Genomic DNA, 25,487 nt, shown 5'->3' with positions numbered 1-25,487 from the left:
GCCTCGCCCAGTGACGTCAGAGGTGAAGATGTCGGCGGCCGTGCTGGAGGGGGAGGAGGCTTTCCGGAAGATTTTCCGCCTCTACCGGAGGAGTCCCGATGCCGGGGGGGCCGTCACCTTCCGGCCCGGAGAGAAGGGGGTGAGAGATTATAAAGGGGGGGTCTGACTGCAGCATGACCTCAACTATAGAGAAACTTTCACTGCATTGTATGCATACATGTCCTCTTCGCTGTACCCCCCCCCCCCAACCACTCCGCAATCACAGGACCCCCCCCCCCCCCGACCACCCCACAATCACAGGACCCCCCCCCCCCCGACCACCCGCAATCACAGGACCCCCCCCCCCCGACCACCCCGCAATCACAGGACCCCCCCCCCCCGACCACCCGCAATCACAGGACCCCCCCCCCTACCCGACCACCCCACAATCACAGGACCCCCCCAACCACCCCGCAATCACAGGACCCCCCCCCCCGACCACCCCGCAATCACAGGACCCCCCCCCCGACCACCCCGCAATCACAGGACCCCCGCCCCCCGACCACCCCACAATCACAGGACCCCCCCCCCCGACCACCCCACAATCACAGGACCCCCCCCCCGACCACCCGCAATCACAGGACCACCCCGCAATCACAGGACCCCCCCCCCCCGACCACCCGCAATCACAGGACCCCCCCCCCCCGACCACCCCACAATCACAGGACCCCCTCCAACCACCCCGCAATCACAGGACCCCCCCCCGACCACCCCGCAATCACAGGACCCCCCCCCCCGACCACCCCGCAATCACAGGACCCCCCCCCGACCACCCCGCAATCACAGGACCCCCCCAACCACCCCGCAATCACAGGACACCCCCCCCCCAACCACCCCGCAATCACAGGACACCCCCCCCCAACCACCCCGCAATCACAGGACCCCCCCCCGACCACCCCGCAATCACAGGACACCCCCCTTCAACCACCCCGCAATCACAGGACCCCCCCCGACCACCCCGCAATCACAGGACACCCCCCTTCAACCACCCCGCAATCACAGGACCCCCCCCGACCACCCCGCAATCACAGGACACCCCCCTTCAACCACCCCGCAATCACATGACCCCCCCAACCACCCCGCAATCACAGGACCCCCCCCCGACCACCCCACAATCACAGGACCCCCCCAACCACCGGACCCCCGACTACCCCGCAATCACAGGACCCCCCCCGACCAACCCACAATTACAGGACCCCCCCAACCACCCCGCAATCACAGGACACCCCCCTCCAACCACCCCGCAATCACAGGACACCCCCCTCCAACCACCCCGCAATCACAGGACCCCCCCCGCAATCACAGGACACCCCCTCCAACCACCCTGCAATCACAGGACCCCCCCCGACCACCCCGCAATCACAGGACCCCCCCCCCCCCCGACCACCCCGCAATCACAGGACCCCCCCAACCACCCCGCAATCACAGGACCCCCCCCTCCAACCACCCCGCAATCACAGGACACCCCCCTCCAACCACCCCGCAATCACAGGACCCCCCCCCCGACCACCCGCAATCACAGGACCCCGACCACCCCACAATCACAGGACACCCCCCTCCAACCACCCCGCAATCACAGGACACCCCCCCGACCACCCCGCAATCACAGGACCCCCCCCCCCGACCACCCCGCAATCACAGGACCCCCCCAACCACCCCGCAATCACAGGACCCCCCCCCCCAACCACCCCGCAATCACAGGACACCCCCCTCCAACCACCCCGCAATCACAGGACCCCCCCCCCCGACCACCCCGCAATCACAGGACCCCCCCCCCCCCCCGACCACCCCACAATCACAGGACCCCCAACCACCGGACCCCCGACTACCCCGCAATCACAGGACCCCCCCCGACCACCCCGCAATCACAGGACCCCCCCCCAACCACCCCGCAATCACAGGACCCCCCCCTCCAACCACCCCGCAATCACAGGACACCCCCCTCCAACCACCCCGCAATCACAGGACCCCCCCCAACCACCCCGCAATCACAGGACCCCCCCCCCCAACCACCCCGCAATCACAGGACCCCCCCCCAACCACCCCGCAATCACAGGACCCCCCCCCCAACCACCCCGCAATCACAGGACACCCCCCTACAACCACCCCGCAATCACAGGACACCCCCCCTCCAACCACCCCGCAATCACAGGACACCCCCCCCCTCCAACCACCCCGCAATCACAGGACCCCCCCAACCACCCCGCAATCACAGGACCCCCCCCCCAACCACCCCGCAATCACAGGACCCCCCCCCCCAACCACCCCGCAATCACAGGACCCCCCCCCAACCACCCCGCAATCACAGGACACCCCTCTCCAACCACCCCGCAATCACAGGACACCCCTCTCCAACCACCCCGCAATCACAGGACACCCCCCCCCCAACCACCCCGCAATCACAGGACCCCCCCCCCAACCACCCCGCAATCACAGGACCCCCCCCCCCCAACCACCCCGCAATCACAGGACACCCCCCCCAACCACCCCGCAATCACAGGACACCCCCCTCCAACCACCCCGCAATCACAGGACACCCCCCCCTCCAACCACCCCGCAATCACAGGACACCCCCCCCCCCTCCAACCACCCCGCAATCACAGGACCCCCCCAACCACCCCGCAATCACAGGACCCCCCCAACCACCCCGCAATCACAGGACACCCCCCTCCAACCACCCCGTAATCATAGGACCCCCCCAACTACCCCGCAATCACAGGACACCCCCCCCCCCAACCATCCCGCAATCACAGGACACCCCCCTCCAACCACCCCGCAATCACAGGACACCCCCCTCCAACCACCCCGCAATCACAGGACCCCCGACCACCCCGCAATCACAGGACCCCCCCCCCCAACCACCCCGCAATCACAAGACACCCCCCTCCAACCACCCCGCAATCACAGGACCCCCCCCCCCCGACCACCCCACAATCACAGGACACCCCCCTCCAACCACCCCGCAATCACAGGACCCCCCCCCCCGACCACCCGCAATCACAGGACCGCCCCCCCCCAACCATCCCGCAATCACAGGACACCCCCCTCCAACCACCCCGCAATCACAGGACACCCCCTCCAACCACCCTGCAATCACAGGACCCCCGACCACCCCGCAATCACAGGACCCCCCCCCGACCACCCCGCAATCACAGGACCCACCCCGCAATCACAGGACACCCCCCTCCAACCACCCCGCAATCACAGGACCCCCCCCCCGACCACCCCGCAATCACAGGACACCCCCCTCCAACCACCCCGCAATCACAGGACCCCCCCAACCACCCCGCAATCACAGGACCCCCCCCCCCCCCCGACCACCCCACAATCACAGGACCCCCCCCCAACCACCGGACCCCCGACTACCCCGCAATCACAGGACCCCCCCCCAACCACCCCACAATCACAGGACCCCCCCCCAACCACCCCGCAATCACAGGACACCCCCCTCCAACCACCCCGCAATCACAGGACACCCCCCTCCAACCACCCCGCAATCACAGGACCCCCCCAACCACCCCGCAATCACAGGACCCCCCCAACCACCCCGCAATCACAGGACACCCCCCTCCAACCACCCCGCAATCACAGGACACCCCTCCTCCAACCACCCCGTAATCACAGGACACCACCCTCCAACCACCCCGCAATCACAGGACACCCCCCCCCCTCCAACCACCCCGCAATCACAGGACACCCCCCCCCAACCACCCCGCAATCACAGGACCCCCCCCAACCACCCCGCAATCACAGGACACCCCCCTCCAACCACCCCGCAATCACAGGACACCCCCCTCCAACCACCCCGCAATCACAGGACACCCCCCTCCAACCACCCCGCAATCACAGGACCCCCCAACCACCCCGCAATCACAGGACCCCCCCCCAACCACCCCGCAATCACAGGACCCCCCCCCAACCACCCCGCAATCACAGGACACCCCCCCCCCCAACCACCCCGCAATCACAGGACACCCCCCTCCAACCACCCTGCAATCACAGGACACCCCCCCTCCAACCACCCCGCAATCACAGGACACCCCCCTCCAACCACCCCGCAATCACAGGACCCCCCCAACCACCCCGCAATCACAGGACCCCCCCCAACCACCCCGCAATCACAGGACACCCCCCTCCAACCACCCCGTAATCATAGGACCCCCCCCCCAACTACCCCGCAATCACAGGACACCCCCCCCCCCAACCATCCCGCAATCACAGGACACCCCCCCCCCAACCACCCCGCAATCACAGGACACCCCCCTCCAACCACCCCGCAATCACAGGACCCCCGACCACCCCGCAATCACAGGACCCCCCCCCCAACCACCCCGCAATCACAGGACACCCCCCTCCAACCACCCCGCAATCACAGGACCCCCCCCCAACCACCCCGCAATCACAGGACCCCCCCCCCCCCCGACCACCCCACAATCACAGGACCCCCCCCCCCCCGACCACCCCACAATCACAGGACCCCCCCCAACCACCCCGCAATCACAGGACCCCCCCCCCCAACCACCCCGCAATCACAGGACCCCCCCCCCAACCACCCCGCAATCACAGGACACCCCCCTCCAACCACCCCGCAATCACAGGACACCCCCCTCCAACCACCCCGCAATCACAGGACACCCCCCCCCAACCACCCCGCAATCACAGGACCCCCCATCCCCCGACCACCCCGCAATCACAGGACCCCCCCAACCACCCCGCAATCACTGGACACCCCGCAATCACAGGACCCCCCCAACCACCTTGCAATCACAGGACACCCCCCCCCCAACCACCCCGCAATCACAGGACACCCCCCTCCAACCACCCCGCAATCACAGGACACCCCCCTCCAACCACCCCGCAATCACAGGACCCCCCCCAACCACCCCGCAATCACAGGACCCCCCCCCCCCAACCACCCCGCAATCACAGGACACCCCCCCCCCAACCACCCCGCAATCACAGGACCCTCCTCCCCCCTAATCGCCCCGCAATCACAGGACCCCCCCAACCACCCCGCAATCACAGGACACCCCCCCCCCCAACCACCCCGCAATCACAGGACACCCCCCCCCCAACCACCCCGCAATCACAGGACCCCCCCCCGACCACCCCGCAATCACAGGACACCCCCCTTCAACCACCCCGCAATCACAGGACCCCCCCCGACCACCCCGCAATCACAGGACACCCCCCTTCAACCACCCCGCAATCACATGACCCCCCCAACCACCCCGCAATCACAGGACCCCCCCCCGACCACCCCACAATCACAGGACCCCCCCAACCACCGGACCCCCGACTACCCCGCAATCACAGGACCCCCCCCGACCAACCCACAATTACAGGACCCCCCCAACCACCCCGCAATCACAGGACACCCCCCTCCAACCACCCCGCAATCACAGGACACCCCCCTCCAACCACCCCGCAATCACAGGACCCCCCCCGCAATCACAGGACACCCCCTCCAACCACCCTGCAATCACAGGACCCCCCCCGACCACCCCGCAATCACAGGACCCCCCCCCCCCCGACCACCCCGCAATCACAGGACCCCCCCAACCACCCCGCAATCACAGGACCCCCCCCTCCAACCACCCCGCAATCACAGGACACCCCCCTCCAACCACCCCGCAATCACAGGACCCCCCCCCCGACCACCCGCAATCACAGGACCCCGACCACCCCACAATCACAGGACACCCCCCTCCAACCACCCCGCAATCACAGGACACCCCCCCGACCACCCCGCAATCACAGGACCCCCCCCCCCCCGACCACCCCGCAATCACAGGACCCCCCCAACCACCCCGCAATCACAGGACCCCCCCCCCCAACCACCCCGCAATCACAGGACACCCCCCTCCAACCACCCCGCAATCACAGGACCCCCCCCCCGACCACCCCGCAATCACAGGACCCCCCCCCCCCCGACCACCCCACAATCACAGGACCCCCAACCACCGGACCCCCGACTACCCCGCAATCACAGGACCCCCCCCGACCACCCCGCAATCACAGGACCCCCCCCCAACCACCCCGCAATCACAGGACCCCCCCCTCCAACCACCCCGCAATCACAGGACACCCCCCTCCAACCACCCCGCAATCACAGGACCCCCCCCAACCACCCCGCAATCACAGGACCCCCCCCCCAACCACCCCGCAATCACAGGACCCCCCCCCCAACCACCCCGCAATCACAGGACCCCCCCCCCAACCACCCCGCAATCACAGGACACCCCCCTACAACCACCCCGCAATCACAGGACACCCCCCCTCCAACCACCCCGCAATCACAGGACACCCCCCCCCTCCAACCACCCCGCAATCACAGGACCCCCCCAACCACCCCGCAATCACAGGACCCCCCCCCCAACCACCCCGCAATCACAGGACCCCCCCCCCCAACCACCCCGCAATCACAGGACACCCCTCTCCAACCACCCCGCAATCACAGGACACCCCTCTCCAACCACCCCGCAATCACAGGACACCCCTCTCCAACCACCCCGCAATCACAGGACACCCCCCCCCCAACCACCCCGCAATCACAGGACCCCCCCCCCAACCACCCCGCAATCACAGGACCCCCCCCCCCCCCCCAACCACCCCGCAATCACAGGACACCCCCCCCAACCACCCCGCAATCACAGGACACCCCCCTCCAACCACCCCGCAATCACAGGACACCCCCCCCTCCAACCACCCCGCAATCACAGGACACCCCCCCCCTCCAACCACCCCGCAATCACAGGACCCCCCCAACCACCCCGCAATCACAGGACCCCCCCAACCACCCCGCAATCACAGGACACCCCCCTCCAACCACCCCGTAATCATAGGACCCCCCCAACTACCCCGCAATCACAGGACACCCCCCCCCCAACCATCCCGCAATCACAGGACACCCCCCTCCAACCACCCCGCAATCACAGGACACCCCCCTCCAACCACCCCGCAATCACAGGACCCCCGACCACCCCGCAATCACAGGACCCCCCCCCCCAACCACCCCGCAATCACAAGACACCCCCCTCCAACCACCCCGCAATCACAGGACCCCCCCCCCCCCCGACCACCCCACAATCACAGGACACCCCCCTCCAACCACCCCGCAATCACAGGACCCCCCCCCCCGACCACCCGCAATCACAGGACCGCCCCCCCCCAACCATCCCGCAATCACAGGACACCCCCCTCCAACCACCCCGCAATCACAGGACACCCCCTCCAACCACCCTGCAATCACAGGACCCCCGACCACCCCGCAATCACAGGACCCCCCCCCGACCACCCCGCAATCACAGGACCCACCCCGCAATCACAGGACACCCCCCTCCAACCACCCCGCAATCACAGGACCCCCCCCCGACCACCCCGCAATCACAGGACACCCCCCTCCAACCACCCCGCAATCACAGGACCCCCCCAACCACCCCGCAATCACAGGACCCCCCCCCCCCCCGACCACCCCACAATCACAGGACCCCCCCCCCAACCACCGGACCCCCGACTACCCCGCAATCACAGGACCCCCCCCCAACCACCCCACAATCACAGGACCCCCCCCCAACCACCCCGCAATCACAGGACACCCCCCTCCAACCACCCCGCAATCACAGGACACCCCCCTCCAACCACCCCGCAATCACAGGACCCCCCCAACCACCCCGCAATCACAGGACCCCCCCAACCACCCCGCAATCACAGGACACCCCCCTCCAACCACCCCGCAATCACAGGACACCCCTCCTCCAACCACCCCGTAATCACAGGACACCACCCTCCAACCACCCCGCAATCACAGGACACCCCCCCCCCTCCAACCACCCCGCAATCACAGGACACCCCCCCCCAACCACCCCGCAATCACAGGACCCCCCCCAACCACCCCGCAATCACAGGACACCCCCCTCCAACCACCCCGCAATCACAGGACACCCCCCTCCAACCACCCCGCAATCACAGGACACCCCCCTCCAACCACCCCGCAATCACAGGACCCCCCAACCACCCCGCAATCACAGGACCCCCCCCCAACCACCCCGCAATCACAGGACCCCCCCCCAACCACCCCGCAATCACAGGACACCCCCCCCCCCCAACCACCCCGCAATCACAGGACACCCCCCTCCAACCACCCTGCAATCACAGGACACCCCCCCTCCAACCACCCCGCAATCACAGGACACCCCCAACCACCCCGCAATCACAGGACCCCCCCCAACCACCCCGCAATCACAGGACACCCCCCTCCAACCACCCCGTAATCATAGGACCCCCCCCCCAACTACCCCGCAATCACAGGACACCCCCCCCCCAACCATCCCGCAATCACAGGACACCCCCCCCCCCAACCACCCCGCAATCACAGGACACCCCCCTCCAACCACCCCGCAATCACAGGACCCCCGACCACCCCGCAATCACAGGACCCCCCCCCCCAACCACCCCGCAATCACAGGACACCCCCCTCCAACCACCCCGCAATCACAGGACCCCCCCCCAACCACCCCGCAATCACAGGACCCCCCCCCCCCCGACCACCCCACAATCACAGGACCCCCCCCCCCCCCCGACCACCCCACAATCACAGGACCCCCCCCAACCACCCCGCAATCACAGGACCCCCCCCCCCCAACCACCCCGCAATCACAGGACCCCCCCCCCAACCACCCCGCAATCACAGGACACCCCCCTCCAACCACCCCGCAATCACAGGACACCCCCCTCCAACCACCCCGCAATCACAGGACACCCCCCCCCAACCACCCCGCAATCACAGGACCCCCCATCCCCCGACCACCCCGCAATCACAGGACCCCCCCAACCACCCCGCAATCACTGGACACCCCGCAATCACAGGACCCCCCCCAACCACCTTGCAATCACAGGACACCCCCCCCCCAACCACCCCGCAATCACAGGACACCCCCCTCCAACCACCCCGCAATCACAGGACACCCCCCTCCAACCACCCCGCAATCACAGGACCCCCCCCAAGCACCCCGCAATCACAGGACCCCCCCCCCCCAACCACCCCGCAATCACAGGACACCCCCCCCCAACCACCCCGCAATCACAGGACCCTCCTCCCCCCTAATCGCCCCGCAATCACAGGACCCTCCTCCCCCCTAATCACCCCGCAATCACAGGACCCTCCTCCCCCCTACCACTGCGCAATCACAGGACCCCCCCCCTACCACCGCGCAATCACAGGACCCCCCCCCCCAACCACCCCGCAATCACTGGACACCCCGCAATCACAGGACCCCCCCCCAACCACCTTGCAATCACAGGACACCCCCCCCCCAACCACCCCGCAATCACAGGACACCCCCCTCCAACCACCCCGCAATCACAGGACACCCCCCTCCAACCACCCCGCAATCACAGGACCCCCCCCCCAACCACCCCGCAATCACAGGACCCCCCCCCCAACCACCCCGCAATCACAGGACCCCCCCCCCCAACCACCCCGCAATCACAGGACACCCCGCAATCACAGGACCCCCCCCCCAACCACCCTGCAATCACAGGACCAACCACCCCGCAATCACAGGACCCTCCCCCCCCCCTACCACCGCGCAATCACAGGACCCCCTACCCACCCCGCAATCACAGGACACTCCCCTGACCCCTACTATTTCCTAGGCTCCCCAGACCCCAGCCCTCCCCCATTACTTACCACTGACTGCACTCCTGTGAACCGCCCCAATCCCAAAGTTCCACCACCATTACACTCCCCCCTGACCCCCTCCACACTTAGATTACACTGATAAAGAGGGAAATTTCCTATTCCAGCTATAACGTTTATATTGAATTAAAATTCAGGGAGGTCCGGTCACTAAAATTTTCTTTCAGCTGAGCTCTGAATCTCAAGTCTGTGCTTTGACTCAGAAAGATTGTAGTCATTCTATGTCTATCATTACATGAGAAATGTACAATTTTCACAGCATTTCAACTGTATTTATCCCCCTTCAGAGTGGCCCTTTACATCATGTGTTCCCATCAGAGTGCCCCTTCACACCAGTAGATTACCACCAATATCAATAGTGTCCCCATCGGAGTGCCCCCATAGAGCAGGTGTCCCCATCGGAGTGCTCCCATAGAGCAGGTGGTCCCTTTCAGAGTGCCCCAATATAGCAAGTATCCCCATCAGTGTGCCCCCATAGACCAGGTGTCCCCATCAGTGTGCCCCCATCAGTGTGCCCCCATAGACCAGGTGTCCCCGTCAGAGTGCCCCCATAGAGCAGGGGGTCCCATCAGAGTGCCCCAATATAGCAAGTATCCCCATCAGTGTGCCCCCATAGACCAGGTGTCCCCATCAGAGTGCCCCCATCAGAGTGCCCCCATCAGAGTGCCCCCATAGAGCAGGGGGTCCTGTCAGAGCGCCCCAATATAGCAAGTGTCCCCATCAGTGTGCCCCCATAGACCAGGTGTCCCCATCAGAGTGCTCCCATAGAGCAGGTGGTCCCTTTCAGAGTGCCCCCATAGAGCAGGGGGTCCCATCAGAGTGCCCCAATATAGCAAGTATCCCCATCAGTGTGCCCCCATAGACCAGGTGTCCCCATCAGAGTGCCCCCATCAGAGTGCCCCCATAGAGCAGGGGGTCCTGTCAGAGCGCCCCAATATAGCAAGTGTCCCCATCAGTGTGCCCCCATAGACCAGGTGTCCCCATCAGAATGCTCCCATAGAGCAGGTGGTCCCTTTCAGAGTGCCCCCATAGAGCAGGGGGTCCCATCAGAGTGCCCCAATATAGCAAGTGTCCCCATCAGTGTGCCCCCATAGACCAGGTGTCCCCATCAGAGTGCCCCCATAGAGCAGGGGGTCCCATCAGAGTGCCCCAATATAGCAAGTATCCCCATCAGTGTGCCCCCATAGAGCAGGTGTCCCCATCAGAGTGCCCCCATAGAGCAGGTGTCCCCATCAGAGTGCCCCCATAGAGCAGGTGGTCCCATAGAGCAAGTGTCCCCATCTAAGTAAACAGTGTACCTGATGGATAAGTCCCTGTAGGCAGGAGTGGGAGATTTAGGACTAAGCATGCTGCAAGGGGCAGGACCTGGGTAGAGAAACCTGCTGAAGAGGGCAGGGTGCACAAGTGACGTCATTGGTTGCTATCACGCTGGTGGTCTTAGAATGATTGTAGTGCAGCAGAGATCTAGCGCTGCAGGCTGAAGGTTCGGACAGGAGCGTCACTTGGTCGGGGTTTGGACCATGGTCCACCCTTTCATTAAGGCTGAGCAATAATAATAATATTCCCCAGTAATACAGAGAACCCCCCCCCCCCCCGAGACACAACTCCAGCCTCCCATTGGTGAATCTGATTGGCTGAATCCCACTAAATCCCACTAATTAATATCTCCTTCTCCCCTGCAGGTGAAGTGCGCACAGCTGGCTGTTGGTGCTCTTAGTAATCAGGATGCTGGGAGAGTTGGCCTGCAACCGCTGGAGCTCTGGAAGGCCTATCGCCTGGAGGGGTACCCAGGTATGGCTCACCCATACATTTTGCTCTGAATCTTCTCCATGTGGAAATACTAGTGATTGAACTGGGGACCTGCCACAGTGTGCGCACTGAGGGATGAAGAGCCCTTGAACTAGCATGTCCCCACCCCCCAGGAGCCAGCTGTGTATACCTTGGGTATCTCCCACATACCATACTGCAGCACACAGACCCTTAATCGTTGTCTGAGGCCGCCATGTTGTAGTTTGGATGTAAAGGGGGGGGGGGGGGTGGGATGCCCCAGCTCCGAAAGAGAATATTTGCCTATAGTTTGCTTTCTGGGGCCATGAGGGGGGTGGAGGAGATATCTTGATTAAGCAGTGGTAGGTGAGTGGAGGAGAAGGCTTAGATTGGGAAGTGGTAGGTGGGTGGAGCAGGGGGTTAGAATCGGCAGTGGTAGGTGGGTGGAGGAAGGACTTAGATTAGGCAGTGGTAGGTAGGTGAAGGATGGTCTGAGATGAGCAGGTGGGTAAAGGAGAGACTTGGAATGGGCATTGGTGGGTGAAGGAGGAGCTTAGATTGGACAGTGGTAGGTGGGTAGAGGATGGTCTTAGATGGTCAGAGGTAGGTAGGTGATTGGGGGAGGGGCTTATATTGGGCAGCAATAGATGAGTGGAAGAGTTACTTAGATTGGGCAGTGATAGCTGGGTGGAGGATGGTCTTAGATGGGTGGAGGAGGGGCTTAGAATGAGCAGTGGTGGGTGAAAGAGTTACTTAGATTGGACAGTGGTAGGTGGTTGGAGTTTTGTCCTAGATGGGCAGATGTGGGTAGGTGATTGAAGGAGGGGCTTAGTTTGGGGAGTGGTAGGTGGAGTTGGGGCTAGGAGTGGGCCATTTTAGGTAGGTGGAGGAGGGGTTTGAATTGGGCAGTGGTAGGTGAAGGGGGCATAGACTGGGCAGTGGTAGGGGGGGTGGCTGGAAGAGGGGCTTAGATTGGGCAATGAGGCGTGGAGTTGGGGCTAGGAGTGGGCCATTTTAGGTAGGTGGAGGAGGGGTTTGAATTGGGAAGTGGTAGGTGAAGGGTGCATAGACTGTACAGTGGTAGGAGGATGGCTGGAAGAGGGGCTTAGATAGGGCAGTGGTTGGTGGAGAAGGGGCTAGGAGTGGGCCATTTAGGTAGGTGGAGGAGGAATTTGAATTGGACAGTGGTAGGTGAAGAGAGCAAAAAATGGGCAGTGGTAGGGGGATGGCTGGAAGAGGGGCTTAGATAGGGCAGTGGGGGTGGAGTAGGGGCCAGGAGTGGGCCATATAGGTAGGTGGAGGAGGAGTTTGAATTGGATATTGGTAGGTGAAGAGTGCATAAATTGGACAGTGGTATTTGAAGGGGGCATAGACTGGGCAGTGGTGAGTAGGTGGCTGGAAGAGGGGCTTAGATTGAGCAGTGGAGGGTGGAGGAGGGGCTAGGAGTTGGCCATTATATGTAGTTGGAGGAGGGGTTTGAAATGGGCAGTGGTAGGTGAAGGGGGCATAGATTGGGCAGTGGTATATGGATGACTGGAAGAGGGGCTTAGATTGGGCAGTGGGTGGTGGAGGAGGGGCTAGGAGTTGGTCATTATATGTAGTTGGAGAAGGGGTTTGAAATGGGCAGTGGTAGAGAAAGGGGGCGTAGATTGCGCAGTGGTATATGGATGACTGGAAGAGGGGCTTAGATTGGGCAGTGGGTGGTGGTTGAAAGGACTTGGATTGAGCAGTGGCAGTTGGGTGGGTGGAAGAGATACTTAGATTAGGCCATGGTAGGGCGGTAAGTGGAGGATGGAGTTAAATTGGACAGTGGTTGGTGGAAGGGCTTAGATTGGGTTTTGGTGGGTGGAGGAGGAGCTTAGAGTGGACCGTGGTAGGTGAATGGGTGGAGGAGAGGCTTAAGCAGGCCATAGACGATTCGAATTTCGTACGATTTATCGTTCGATAAACGAAAGCGGCACTCATGCACATCATCGAGTGTACCATCAATGTGAGCTGAAAATCGTACGACAAAACACTATTTCTCTTACGTCCTCCGACAGTCGCCGCCTCTTCATATTCGTCACATATGGGGTATTAGACTTTGCTCCGAAGGAGTAGCTAGGCAACAGAATATGTTAACAATAAAGCTTTTAACATATCCCACCCTCAAGGGGTGGTCCCCTCAGTCAATACCCTCCTACTTCCTGCAGCCATATCTCAGTTTTTATGTCTAGCTTGTCAGGAGTGGCTGGCTCTCTCTGTGCTGGGACTTTCTGTCCCAGACTCTTTCTTCTTTTTAAAATTTTGTTTGAGTTTTCTCTCTACCTTTACTTAGCTGTTATTTTGTCAGCGTTAGTTAGTTCTTCGGATGAAGAGGATCATGCGGACTGGGTCTCGGGCTGATCCCCCTGGTCGCAGGTCGTGGGTCAGTGGCTTCCCAGTCTGCCATCGAGCGTTCAGCCAGGTAACGCTCCTGGCATAGTGAACGACCCATCCCTGTTCGGTGCAGGGATGATTGGTGAGGTGGCTACCTCACTGGACGCTGTGCGGTTTCTTAACCCCCATTTTGTGCGTCTTGAATTGCGACTCTCCCTGCCTCATGTGCAGCGGCTTGTTCGCCTGTGCGGGTCCCCCACGCCATGTGAGGTAAGTGTATTTATGTGGGGACCTGTCTGTCTGGGGGGGTGTCAGTCTGGGACTGTGTAACCTGCCTCTATTCACACTGCTTGTCTCCCTATCTCTCGGCTGCATGCTGTGGGCTGCAAGGGGGGGGGGGGAGCTGTATGACACTGTGTGTGTCAGACTGGTCAGTGTGAGAAGCTGTGTGCTGTGGGGCATGTTTTTTTGGCATGTTTGGGCATATACAGCGATCGCTGCGGCGATCTGACATGTATTCTGATATTGGAATGTAATGTGTGTTTTAATGCACTGTGGAGCGGCGGTTTCGGCGCCAAACGACGCCATTTTGCCTACACCCGCTCCGGCCGCATGGTTTACATGCATGGCGGCCATTTTCTTGTAGCCTCCATAGGCTTACATAGAGCGCCCTGGCAGCATCACTTCCTCTTTCCAGGAACACCGATCGAGGCAGCGGCGAGGGTCTCCTCAGGTTTTATCCTTCTGTTCTTGCTATCCATTGCCTGTGTTCAGTTTGCATATTTCCTGTGGGGGGCTCATTGTGCTTGAGTGTGGTGCGGTGGGCTGCGCTTGCCGCGCTTGCTTAAAAGGGGCAGTTAACCCTTGGTTGTCTGGCATTACAGGGGCAATGGATTCTCAGGAGGGCAAATTTCCTACAGTATTGGTGGAAAGCCAGGGGACCGCAGTTTCCCCCCCAGGGGGGGATTTAGCCACTATTGTGGCTGGCCTTGCTGCTCAGGTGCAAATGCTGGTGGCTGCTCAATCTACTAAAAGGCCCAGAGTTGCTCTTTCCTCTGATTCTGAGGGTGAAGGTGATGGGGCTGTTATGGCAGGGGCCTCCTTATCGGGGTCCCGCTCCTCTCTTGATCTAGTGGGGTCTGAGGTGGAGGCTGAAGTTGAGGGGGTTGATAATTCTCCCCCTGGCTCGCCTGAAGAGCTTGCAATCATGGATGAGTTGATTGCTTCCATTAAGCAAACGCTGCGTTTGCAGGACGAAGTGTGTCCCCCCGCTGCCTTGGCGGCTTATGGGACGCAGAGGAAACGCAGGACGCCGCAGGTTTTTCCCTGCAATGATGATTTTCAGCGCGCTGTTAAGGATCAATGGCGCAATCTGCGCAAACCTTTTGCGGTACCAAGTAGATTCAAGCTGCGTTATCCTTTTTCGCCTTCCACTGATGAAAGGTGGTGTGTGCCTCCACCAGTGGATCATGCAATTGCGGTTTTGAACAAAGCCACTGCGATTCCTGCAGAGGATTCCCCTGTTTTCCGTGATGCCACGGATAGGAGACTGGAGTCTCTTGCCCGTCATACTTATTCTGTTACGGGTTCTATGCTTAAGGCTCTGTTTGCTTCTCTCATGGCGGCCCAGGCGATCGCAAGTTGGACGCAGATGCTTAGGCGCGTCCTAGTGGCCGACTCGGCCTCGCCGGCGACCCTGGATATGGTGGATCAAATCCACCAGGGTGTCATGTATCTGTGTGATGCGGACCTGGACCTGATTCCGTTGGCTGCACGTGTGCACAGCGTGGCGGTGTTGTCTCGCCGCCTGGTTTGGTTAAAATGTTGGTCGGTGGACCAATCTTCACGTAAGACCTTAGCCAATCTGCCTTATGATGGGTCTCGCCTTTTTGGGGAGTCCCTGGATGTGTTGATTAAGGGTATCACCGGGGGTAAGAGCACTCTCTTGCCCCATTTCCCCAAGGCTAAGGGGGCTTCTGGGAAGAAGCATGCTAATTTTCGGCCCCCTCAGGGGTCCTTTCGTGCCTTTCGGCCGCACTACAAGGGCAAACCGTTCAAAGGTCAAGGCTCTCAGAAGAAGCCCTGGTCTGGTAAACAGAAGTCCGGCCAATCCGGACCTGCAGCCCATAACAGTTCGGCCTGAAGGGGCGCCCTCACCCAGTTTTGGGGTGGGGGGACGCTTGCTCGGTTTTCTTCAGCCCTGGTTGGCCCGTGTGCGGGACAGATGGGTTCAGGAAATCGTTCGATCTGGTTACAAGATCGAGTTTCTCTCTCGGCCGGAGAGCAGATTTTTTCCCTCAAATCTTCAACTGTCTCCAGAGCGCTTGCGGGACCTGCACCTGGCGGTGCGGGACCTGAGGGCTCAGGGAGTGGTGGTTCCGGTGCCTCATCGGGACAGGTTTCGGGGGTTTTATTCCAATCTGTTCACCGTGCCCAGAAAGGAGGGCAAGGTTCGTCCGATTCTGGACTTGAAGGCTCTGAACCGCTCTGTGCGGGTTCGCAAGTTCCGCATGGAATCCCTGCGGTCGGTGGTGGCTGCCCTGGTTCCGGGGGAATTCATGGCCTCCATCGATTTGAAGGATGCGTACCTTCACATCCCCATATTCGAGGGTCATCAGAGGTACCTTCGATTTGCCATTGCGGAGGATCACTACCAGTTCGTGGCGTTGCCCTTTGGTCTCGCCTCGGCTCCGCGGGTCTTCACCAAGGTGCTTGCACCGGTTCTGGCATTATTGAGGGCCCAGGGCGTTTCTGTCCTGGGCTATCTGGACGACATTCTGGTTCGGTCTGCGACCAGCCAGGGTCTGGAGAAGGACCTGTCTGTCACGATGCAAACTCTGCAGGAGTTTGGTTGGACGATAAATTTTCCAAAGTCGACACTGAGTCCGTCTGTTCGTCTTCCCTATCTGGGAATGATTCTGGACTCGGTGGAGGCGAAGGTCTTCCTGCCGGAAGACAAGCTCAGGACTCTCCAGGAGGAAGTCAGGTCCCTCAGGGACGTTCCGCACTCGTCTCTGCGGACGTGTATGAGATGTCTGGGATTGATGGTCTCGGCCTTCGAGGCGATTCCATTCGCCCAGTTTCACACGCGGGGTCTCCAAGCGGAGATCCTGTCCAGGTGAGACGGGCGACCTCGATCTCTGGATCTTCAAATCTCGTTGAGTCATCGCACCAGAGGAAACCTTCTGTGGTGGCTCCAGTCCCCGTTGGTGTCCGGGGGCAAGTCGTTTCGTCCGATCTCGTGGACGGTAATCACCACGGATGCCAGCCTGTCGGGCTGGGGTGGAGTTCTGGGCGTTCTGTCCGCCCAGGGGACTTGGTCGGAGGGGGAGTCTTCCCTTCCGATCAACATTCTGGAATTGCGTGCGATAAGTCTCTGTCTTCATCGCTGGACGGACCGGCTGCAGGGCTGCCCGGTTCGGGTGCAGACGGACAATGCCACGGCGGTGGCCTACATCAACCACCAAGGGGGCACCAGGAGTGCCCGAGCGGCTCGAGAAGTGGCCGACATTCTGTCTTGGGCCGAGACTCATGTCCCGGCGATAACGGCGGTTCACATTCCGGGGGTGGAGAACTGGCAGGCGGACTATCTGAGTCGCCAGACCCTGGATCAGGGGGAATGGTCTCTCCACCCGGCTGTCTTCCAGATGTTGTGCGCGAAGTGGGGTCTTCCAGATGTGGACCTGTTCGCGTCTCGTCTCAACAACAAGGTGAAGAGGTTCGTGGCAAGGACGCGCGACCCTCGGGCAGACGCGTCGGACGCGTTAGTGGCCCCGTGGCATCAGTACAGGCTGATGTACGCGTTTCCACCGATTCAGTTGCTGTCCAGGTTCCTTCGCAGGTTACACTCGGAACGCAGCACGGTGATTCTTGTGGCACCGGACTGGCCTCGCCGGTCCTGGTACGCAGACCTCGTGAATCTGGCGGTCGACGCCCCGTGGCGTCTGCCTCTTCGAGACGATCTACTGTCTCAAGGACCGATATACCATCCTGCTTTACAGTCGCTGGCTTTGACGGCCTGGCTGTTGAGACCGAGGTCCTGAAGGAGAGGGGTCTCTCTCCAGAGGTCGTTCATACTTTAATCAACGCGAGGAAGTCTTCCTCCGGGAAGGTTTATTACCGTACTTGGAAGGCCTATTTTGCCTGGTGTGAGTCCAGGGGGTTTTCACCCCGCACGTACTCGGTTTCCCGTGTGCTGTCTTTCCTTCAAACGGGTGTTGATCAGCGTTTGGCGCTGGCTACGATAAAGGGTCAGGTGTCTGCGCTGGCCGTTCTGTTTCAACGTCCCGTGGCTTCCAACTCCTTGGTTGGCACCTTTGTTCAGGGTGTGCGGCATCTGGTCCCCCCTAGGCGGGATCCTCTGCCCCCTTGGGACTTGAATCTCGTTCTATCTGTGTTACAACGTGCTCCTTTTGAACAGATCAGGGAGATCTCGTTGTCTATGTTGTCCAAAAAGGTCGCCTTTTTGGTGGCGATCACTTCGGCTCGCAGAGTGTCGGAGCTAGCGGCTTTGTCCTGCAAGTCTCCGTACCTGGTTATTCATTTGGATAAGGTGGTCTTGCGACCTAATCCTTTGTTTCTTCCGAAACGAGTTTCGGAATTCCATCTTAATGAGGATATTGTCTTGCCTTCGTTGTGCGCGAAGCCTAAACATCCAAAGGAGGTGAGATTGCATTCTCTGGATGTTGTTCGGGTGATAAGGGTTTACCCTTATCGAGTCTTTTCGAAAGACGGACTCCTTGTTTGTTCTTCCAGAGGGTCCTCGGAAGGGCATGGCGGCTTCGGCCTCTACCATCGCCAAATGGATCAGGCAGACCATTGAACAGGCCTATGCTTTGCAGGGGAAGGTTCCCCCTGTGCCTGTGAAGGCGCACTCTACTAGATCTTTGAGTACGTCTTGGGCCTGTCGTCATGGGGCTTCTGTAGCCCAGGTGTGTAAGGCGGCGACCTGGTCGACCGTACACACGTTCACAAAATTCTACAGAGTAGATGTTCAGGCATCGGCGGATGCTTCCTTTGGCCGCAAGGTTCTTAGTGCGGCTGTTCCCTAGGGTCCCTTGTTGGGGACTCCTGGCTGTTGGGATAAGTTTTGTATCCCCTGGTTTTTTGTCTTTTCCTGGGTTGTTGCTCCTGTTGAGCACTTGTTTTTCCTGTTGCCCAGCTGGTTTCCTTCCTTTGGTAAGGTTCCTTTCTTTGATGCGGAGACTGCGTTGCCTTTTCGGCGCGGATGCGTTTCCCACCCCTCATGTTTGCACTGCTTTGGGACGTCCCCATATGTGACGAATATGAAGAGGCGGCGACTGTCGGAGGACGTAAGAGAAAACGGAATTTTTGTAAAATCTTACCTGTAAAATTCCTTTCTCTGAGTCCTCCGACAGTCGCCGCCCCCGCCCCTCTTTTGGGGTTTGGTTGTATACTCTACTGTTATTCCACTAAAACTGAGATATGGTTGCAGGAAGTAGGAGGGTATTGACTGAGGGGACCACCCCTTGAGGGTGGGATATGTTAAAAGCTTTATTGTTAACATATTCTGTTGCCTAGCTACTCCTTCGGAGCAAAGTCTAATACCCCATATGTGACGAATATGAAGAGGCGGCGACTGTCGGAGGACTCGGAGAAAGGAATTTTACAGGTAAGATTTTACAAAAATTCCGTTTTTTTGTGCCTTTTAACCACATCTCTACCGGACACACTCCCTACTGTTCTGTGTTTTGTTAGGCGAAATCATACAACTCCCCCACTAATGATACGAAATTCGGCCGATTTTCGCAAAAAAACCCAACATGTTGGATATGTGAATTTTTGCTGTCGTACGAAAATCGAACGTTTTACATACCACACTAACGATACGAAAATCGTTCGATAACACTGCCATTTACGATTTTCGAACGAAATTCGAATCGTCTATGGCCTGCTTTAGATTGGGAAGTGACATGTGGCAGAACTCCACTCTGCCTTACCCCTCCCCCTTCTGGTCCTGGCTCATTCTGTATGTTCCACTGTTCTGATCTCTGTGTACAATTCAGGCCCTGGTCATAGCTCCTCCCTCTACTCTTCTTTCTCCTCCCCTCCAGGCTTCCTCTTCATTACTAACCCGTTTCTGCCCGGTTGGCAGCATCGATGGGTTCGCCAGTGTCTTAAGTCCTATCCCCGAAAACCTAATGTATGTAACCTGGACCTGCACGTGTCTTCGGAGAAGACAGCTGACCTGTGGAGCATCAGTGAGAAGCATCTCAGGTGAGGTGAGGACACACACCCCCCTGGGCCTACACTTATTGGCCAGAGCCTGGTCTCATGACGTGTTCTCTGTCTTAACAGGAATAAAATGATGCAGAAACGCCGGGAGAAAACACTGCTGGAGAAGCTGCGATGGGTGACACTCGGCTTCCATTACAACTGGGACACCAAGGTAAAAAAGAGTCCCTCTGCTCACTTGGCCGCAGTGGGCAGAGTCAGGAACACCTGGCCTAAACTTTCTCATTGCTTAAGGCCCGTACACACGTAGCAATTGTCGGCCGTAAATATTCGGCCGCCGTCCGATCGTCGGCTTGTTAGTATGATGCTTCCGACAACTGACAGCGAATTTTCGGCCGAACAGAATCTGGCGTGCAGACTTTAAAATTTTTGTTGGCCGTCACCAGAACGGCCGATTGTTCGCCAGTCAGTACAGAATTCGGCCGACAAACAGCAGATTAGCAAGACTGGGCATGCTCAGAAAAGAAAAAACACAAGGAAAGTTAACCATCACATGATATCACTTCTGCAGTCGGCTGTTGTTAACCGATAAAATTTGTGTGCAGTCTTTTGCAGTTTTCAGCCGACAGGACAGCACCCGACAAAAGACGGCCGATCGTTCGGCCGACAATCAGTACGTGTGTACGGGGCTTTTGTCATTGGTGTTCCCAGAACAGCAAGTTTGAATCTCTTTGTTGTTCTTGTACTCTGTCTTATCTCATAGCGGTCATGTTGGGTGGGGTCAGTTTATGGTGGAAACAGGATATCCAACAAGCTCTCTCACTTGTCTCCTGGTGCAGAAATACTACAAAGAGAAGTTCACCCCATTTCCAGCGGACCTAGGGGAGCTCTCCCGCTGTGTGGCGCTCGCTTGTGGTTTCTCCAACTTCAAAGCCGAAGCCGGAATCCTCAACTATTATCACATGGACTCGTCACTGGGGATCCACGTAGATGAGGCAGAGCTGGACCACCAGAGCCCCCTACTGTCCTTCAGGTGAGTGCTCCAGCCTCTGTGCCTCTACACTTACGCTCTGTTCACATCTATGTAGGTGAAAGGGTGTGCATGTGTTGTCGATTTTATCAAGTTTAGGGAACCCTATAATTTTAAATGGATGCCCTACAGGCGAAAATCACACCATGTACTCAAGCCTATTCGAAAGCTAAGTGCCTTTTGGTGTCATTAAGAATTAATGGCGCTGCTGCAGGCTTGCAAAAGGGGTGGCATTTTTGTGCATTGTGGGAACTTCTATGAACAATCACAGGGTACAGAGGCCCTTGGATGTTCTCTGTACCCAGTGCCTGTGAACTGAGCCGTGTGGGTGTCAAGATCCAGATCTCAACCTAGGACCTCTGTTGCTTCTGTGCTGTAGCTCTTCTGAGTGTGCCACTTAAAATGCTGGACAGCTCCCTGCTCGATCCCCTAGACCAGTGGTCCTCAACTCCGGTCCTCGGGGCCCACTAACAGGCCAGGTTTGCAAGATAACTAAATTACATCACAGGTGATCTCATTTGCTGCTCAGCGATTGCAGTATTCTAGTCTGCATCTCCCCAAGGTAATACTTAAAATCTGGCCTGTTAGTGGGCCCCAAGGACCGGAGTTGAGGACCACTGCCCTAGACAACTTTATTTTATATCTCATCTCTGGCGAACTTTGAACTCCTTGCTCCACCCATGAACTTTCTATTTAACCACTTCAATACCTGGCACTTTTACCCCCTTGCTGTCGCACTTTGAATTTTTTTTTTACTCACTGTGACCAAAGCAACACAGTGCTACCATAGTAACATTGTACTATTCTGGGGGGTTGATGAGAATTTATATATATATATATGTATATATATATATATATATATATATATATATATATATATATATATATATATATATATATATATATATATATATATATATGTATATATATATATACTAGAATTGCTTATAGCAGTGCATTTTACTGCTATAAGCACATATTTTTACTCAATGACAGTGTGTAGAGTGACACTCTATTGTTGTGATTAGCTGTGATTGGCCACAGCTAATCACATGGTACAAATGGGCTGTGATTGGCCCTGTCTGTACCATGTGATCACTGTGACCAATCACAGCAACACAATTGTATACAATGAATGGCATGAAAAGAAGCCATTCATCGTTTGCAACTGTCATGTGGACTGCTGTGATTGGTCACAGCGATCATGTTACCGGCAGCAGGCCAGTACACTGATCAGTCATCAGCGCGGCCCATTCATATGACATCCTCCCAGAACATTAGGGTTCCCACCCATCCGTCATTTTACAATGACGCTGGCAGAAAGCAGTTAAAGGATAAGTTCACCTTTTTATAACTTTAGGGATTTTATTCAGTTTTCCAAATAAAGAATATACAAATAATGAATTTCATTAACTATTACAGCAAGGGTATAATAACCAATAAGTCAATATAAGTATTTTTTAACCACTTCCCTCCCGGCGTATTATCAAATGACACCGGCAGGAAGTCTTTCTCGATCCGGGCAGACGTCATATGACGTCCGCCCAGTCTCGCCCCAGCCGCGGCGATCGGGGACGAAGCTCGTCCCTCGGACAGAGCCCATTCCCGATCTAGGTAAAGAGCCAATTAAATTGGCTTTTTACCACGTGACCGGCTGTGTCCAATCACAGCCGGTCACAAATGGCAAACCAATCAATATACGCTTATTGGGATTTTCTTTACGAAAAATATGTAGCAGAATATATATTGGCTTAACCTCTTGCCGACCGCCGCACGACTATTTACGGTGGCGGTAAGCCCCTCCTGGGCAAAGTGACGTGTATATATACGTCACTCGCCCGCGAGCCAATAGAGGTCGAGCGCGTGCCGCCGGAGGCGCGCCCCCGCTCTTTCACGGACATTCCAGCACGAGTGACCGGCGGCTCGGATGTCCGCCGGCCACCCGCGATCGTCCGCTGCAGAGGGAGAAAGGCAGGCGGCTGATGTAAACAAAGCCGCCTGTCATTCTCCCTGGTGTAACAGCAGACATCATACGATCCTGCTATTTAGGATCGTGTGTCTCTGTGGTTACATGAAAAGCCATGCCCCTTTACAGTAAGAAGCACGTCCCTAGGGACACATTTAACCCCTGCCTCTCCAAAAAAGTTAACCCCTTCCCTGCCAGTGTCATTTTTACAGTAACAGTGCATATGTATAGCACTGATTACCGTAGTAATGTCACTGGTACCCCCAAAAGTGTCAAAAATGTCAGTCAAGGGTCCGATCTGTCCGCCGCAATGTCGCAGTCCCGCAAAATCGCCACCATTACTCGTTAAAAAAAAAAAACACCAAAAATGACAGAAATCTTTCCCTTAGTTAGTAAACGCAATAACTTTTGCGCAAACCAATCAAAATACGCTTATTGCAATTTTTTTTACCATACATATGTAGCAGAAAACAAATTGGCCTAAAATGTTAAAAAAAATTGATTTTTACATTTTTTGGGGGGGAATTTTATATAAAAAAATGTGAAAAATATTGTTATTTTTTCAAAATTGACGCTTTTTTTTGTTTATAGTTGTTTATAGCGCAATAAGTAAAAATCGCACAGGTGATCAAATACCACCAAAGGAAAGCTCTGTTTGTGGGGAAAAAAGGACGTCATTTTCGTTTGGGTACGGCGTTGTACGACCGCGCAATTGTCCGTTAAAGTCACGCAGTGCCGAATCGCAAAATAGGCCCTTGTCAGGAAGGGGGTAAAATCTTCCGGGGCTTAAATGGTTAAATCGATTAAGAAATTACATTTATTTTTCATTTGTTTTATTGGATATGTTTTATAGCAGAAAATAAAATATATATAATTTTCTTTTTTTTTTCAAAATTCTCGCTGTTTTTTTGTTTATAGCGCAAAAAATAAAAACCGCAGAGGTTATCAAATACCACCAAAAGAAAGCTCTATTTGTGGGGGAAAAAAGGACTTAAAATGTATTTGTGTACAGTTTTGCATGACCGTGCAATTGTCAGTTAAAGTAACGCAGTGCCCTTTTGCAAAAAAAGGCTTGGTCGGGAAGGGGGGTAAATCTTCCAGAGGGCAAATGGATAAACATGAATGTATTTTTTCAGATTCAGACCAGTTCACATGCACATTTTCATGTTTGACCGGTGTACCCCTTTATGTCTTGCAGCTTTGGCCAGTCCAGTATATTCTTGTTGGGGGGGCAGACCCGGGAAGTGGCTCCTACAGCGATGATGATGAACAGTGGTGACATTATGGTCATGTCTGGAGCCAGCCGCTTGCTGTACCACGCTGTTCCACGGATTCTGCGCCACCCTGCAGGCGGACTCTTCCCCCCCGAACTGTCTGATCCTCCATGTGCAGAAGAATCTGACATTAATTCCCTGACTGAGCCGTGTTCCCCCCAGGACTGGGAGGTGTGTGCAGCCTACCTCCACGACTCCCGTATCAATATGACTGTGCGCCAAGTTCTGCAGGAAGGGGGGTCATTCCCGAAGGACACGGACACTAAGACTGATCATATGACCACTGGAGGGTCCTATCACAGCGATGAGGTAACTGAGATAGAACTGCAGATAAAACGGGCCAAGACAACATCAAAGACACCCCAGGAGGATGACTGAACATTATTTTATTAAATAAAAGAATATTTCTATTTTTAATAAAACCTTTCCTCTGTTTTGTGGAGTGAGATCCCGGAGTGTGAGTTCAATCTCCTATCTTCTGTACAGAGAACACTGAGCCATTCACATCAGTCTCTGAGAAACAGGAGCTTACACTCTAATGTCCCACCACATTCACGTACTAATATTATACATTTATATAGCTCTGACATATACTGTAGTGCTGTACAGTGAACACTGAACTAGTCACATCAGTCCCTGCACCAGAGGAGCTTACACTCTAATGTCCCGCCATAGTCCTACACTATTGTTATTAACCACTTTAAGACTGGGCCTATTTTTTGACACTTGGTGTTTACAAGCTAAAATCATTTTTTTTGCTCAAAAACTACTTAGAACCCCCAAACATTATATATATATTTTTAGCAGAGAGCCTAGAGAATAAAATGGACATGGTTGCAATATTTTTTATCACACCGTATTTGCGCAGCGGTCTTCCAAACGCAATTTTTTTTTTTTGGAAGAAATTCACTTTTTGGAATTAAAAAATAAGAAATCCCCATAGGCGACATTTTAAAAATTTCTACAGGTTACCAGCTTAGCGTTACAGAGGAGGTCTAGGGCTCAAATTATTGCTCTTGCTCTAACGATAGTGGCGATACCTTACACGGTTTGAACACCTTTTACATATGTGGGCGGTGGGCATAACTTGCATATGCGCTCGCTTCTGCGCGCGAGCTAACAGGGACAGGGCGCATTAATTTATTTTTTTTTTTCCTA

The 25,487-nt window shown here is 57.0% G+C and overlaps 1 protein-coding gene across 1 annotated transcript; it reads left to right on the top strand.

Annotated features, from left to right (window-relative positions):
• The first annotated feature begins 7 nt into the window (after window positions 1-7).
• On the top strand, window positions 8-24,751 carry ALKBH1 (alkB homolog 1, histone H2A dioxygenase). Its single transcript, XM_082275290.1, has 6 exons — window positions 8-139; window positions 11,422-11,530; window positions 19,939-20,101; window positions 20,183-20,273; window positions 20,899-21,092; window positions 24,254-24,751. The coding sequence occupies exons 1-6, from the start codon at window positions 29-31 to the stop codon at window positions 24,705-24,707; spliced, it is 1,122 nt and encodes a 373-aa protein (XP_082131416.1). The 5' UTR covers window positions 8-28; the 3' UTR covers window positions 24,708-24,751.
• Window positions 24,752-25,487: the final 736 nt, after the last annotated feature.

The sequence above is a fragment of the Pelophylax lessonae genome, assembly GCF_965119305.1.
Source record: "Pelophylax lessonae genome assembly, chromosome: 13".
Lineage (NCBI taxonomy): Eukaryota > Metazoa > Chordata > Amphibia > Anura > Ranidae > Pelophylax > Pelophylax lessonae.
This window is presented reverse-complemented; position numbering and strand designations above follow the sequence as displayed.

Bases quoted from the DNA above. Each gene is read 5' to 3' on its own strand.
- ALKBH1 (XM_082275290.1), top strand. From the start codon at position 29: ATGTCGGCGGCCGTGCTGGAGGGGGAGGAGGCTTTCCGGAAGATTTTC. The intron at 140-11,421 runs GTGAGAGATTAT...TCTCCCCTGCAG, and splicing joins TCCGGCCCGGAGAGAAGGGG to GTGAAGTGCGCACAGCTGGC. The intron at 20,274-20,898 runs GTAAAAAAGAGT...CTCCTGGTGCAG, and splicing joins ATTACAACTGGGACACCAAG to AAATACTACAAAGAGAAGTT.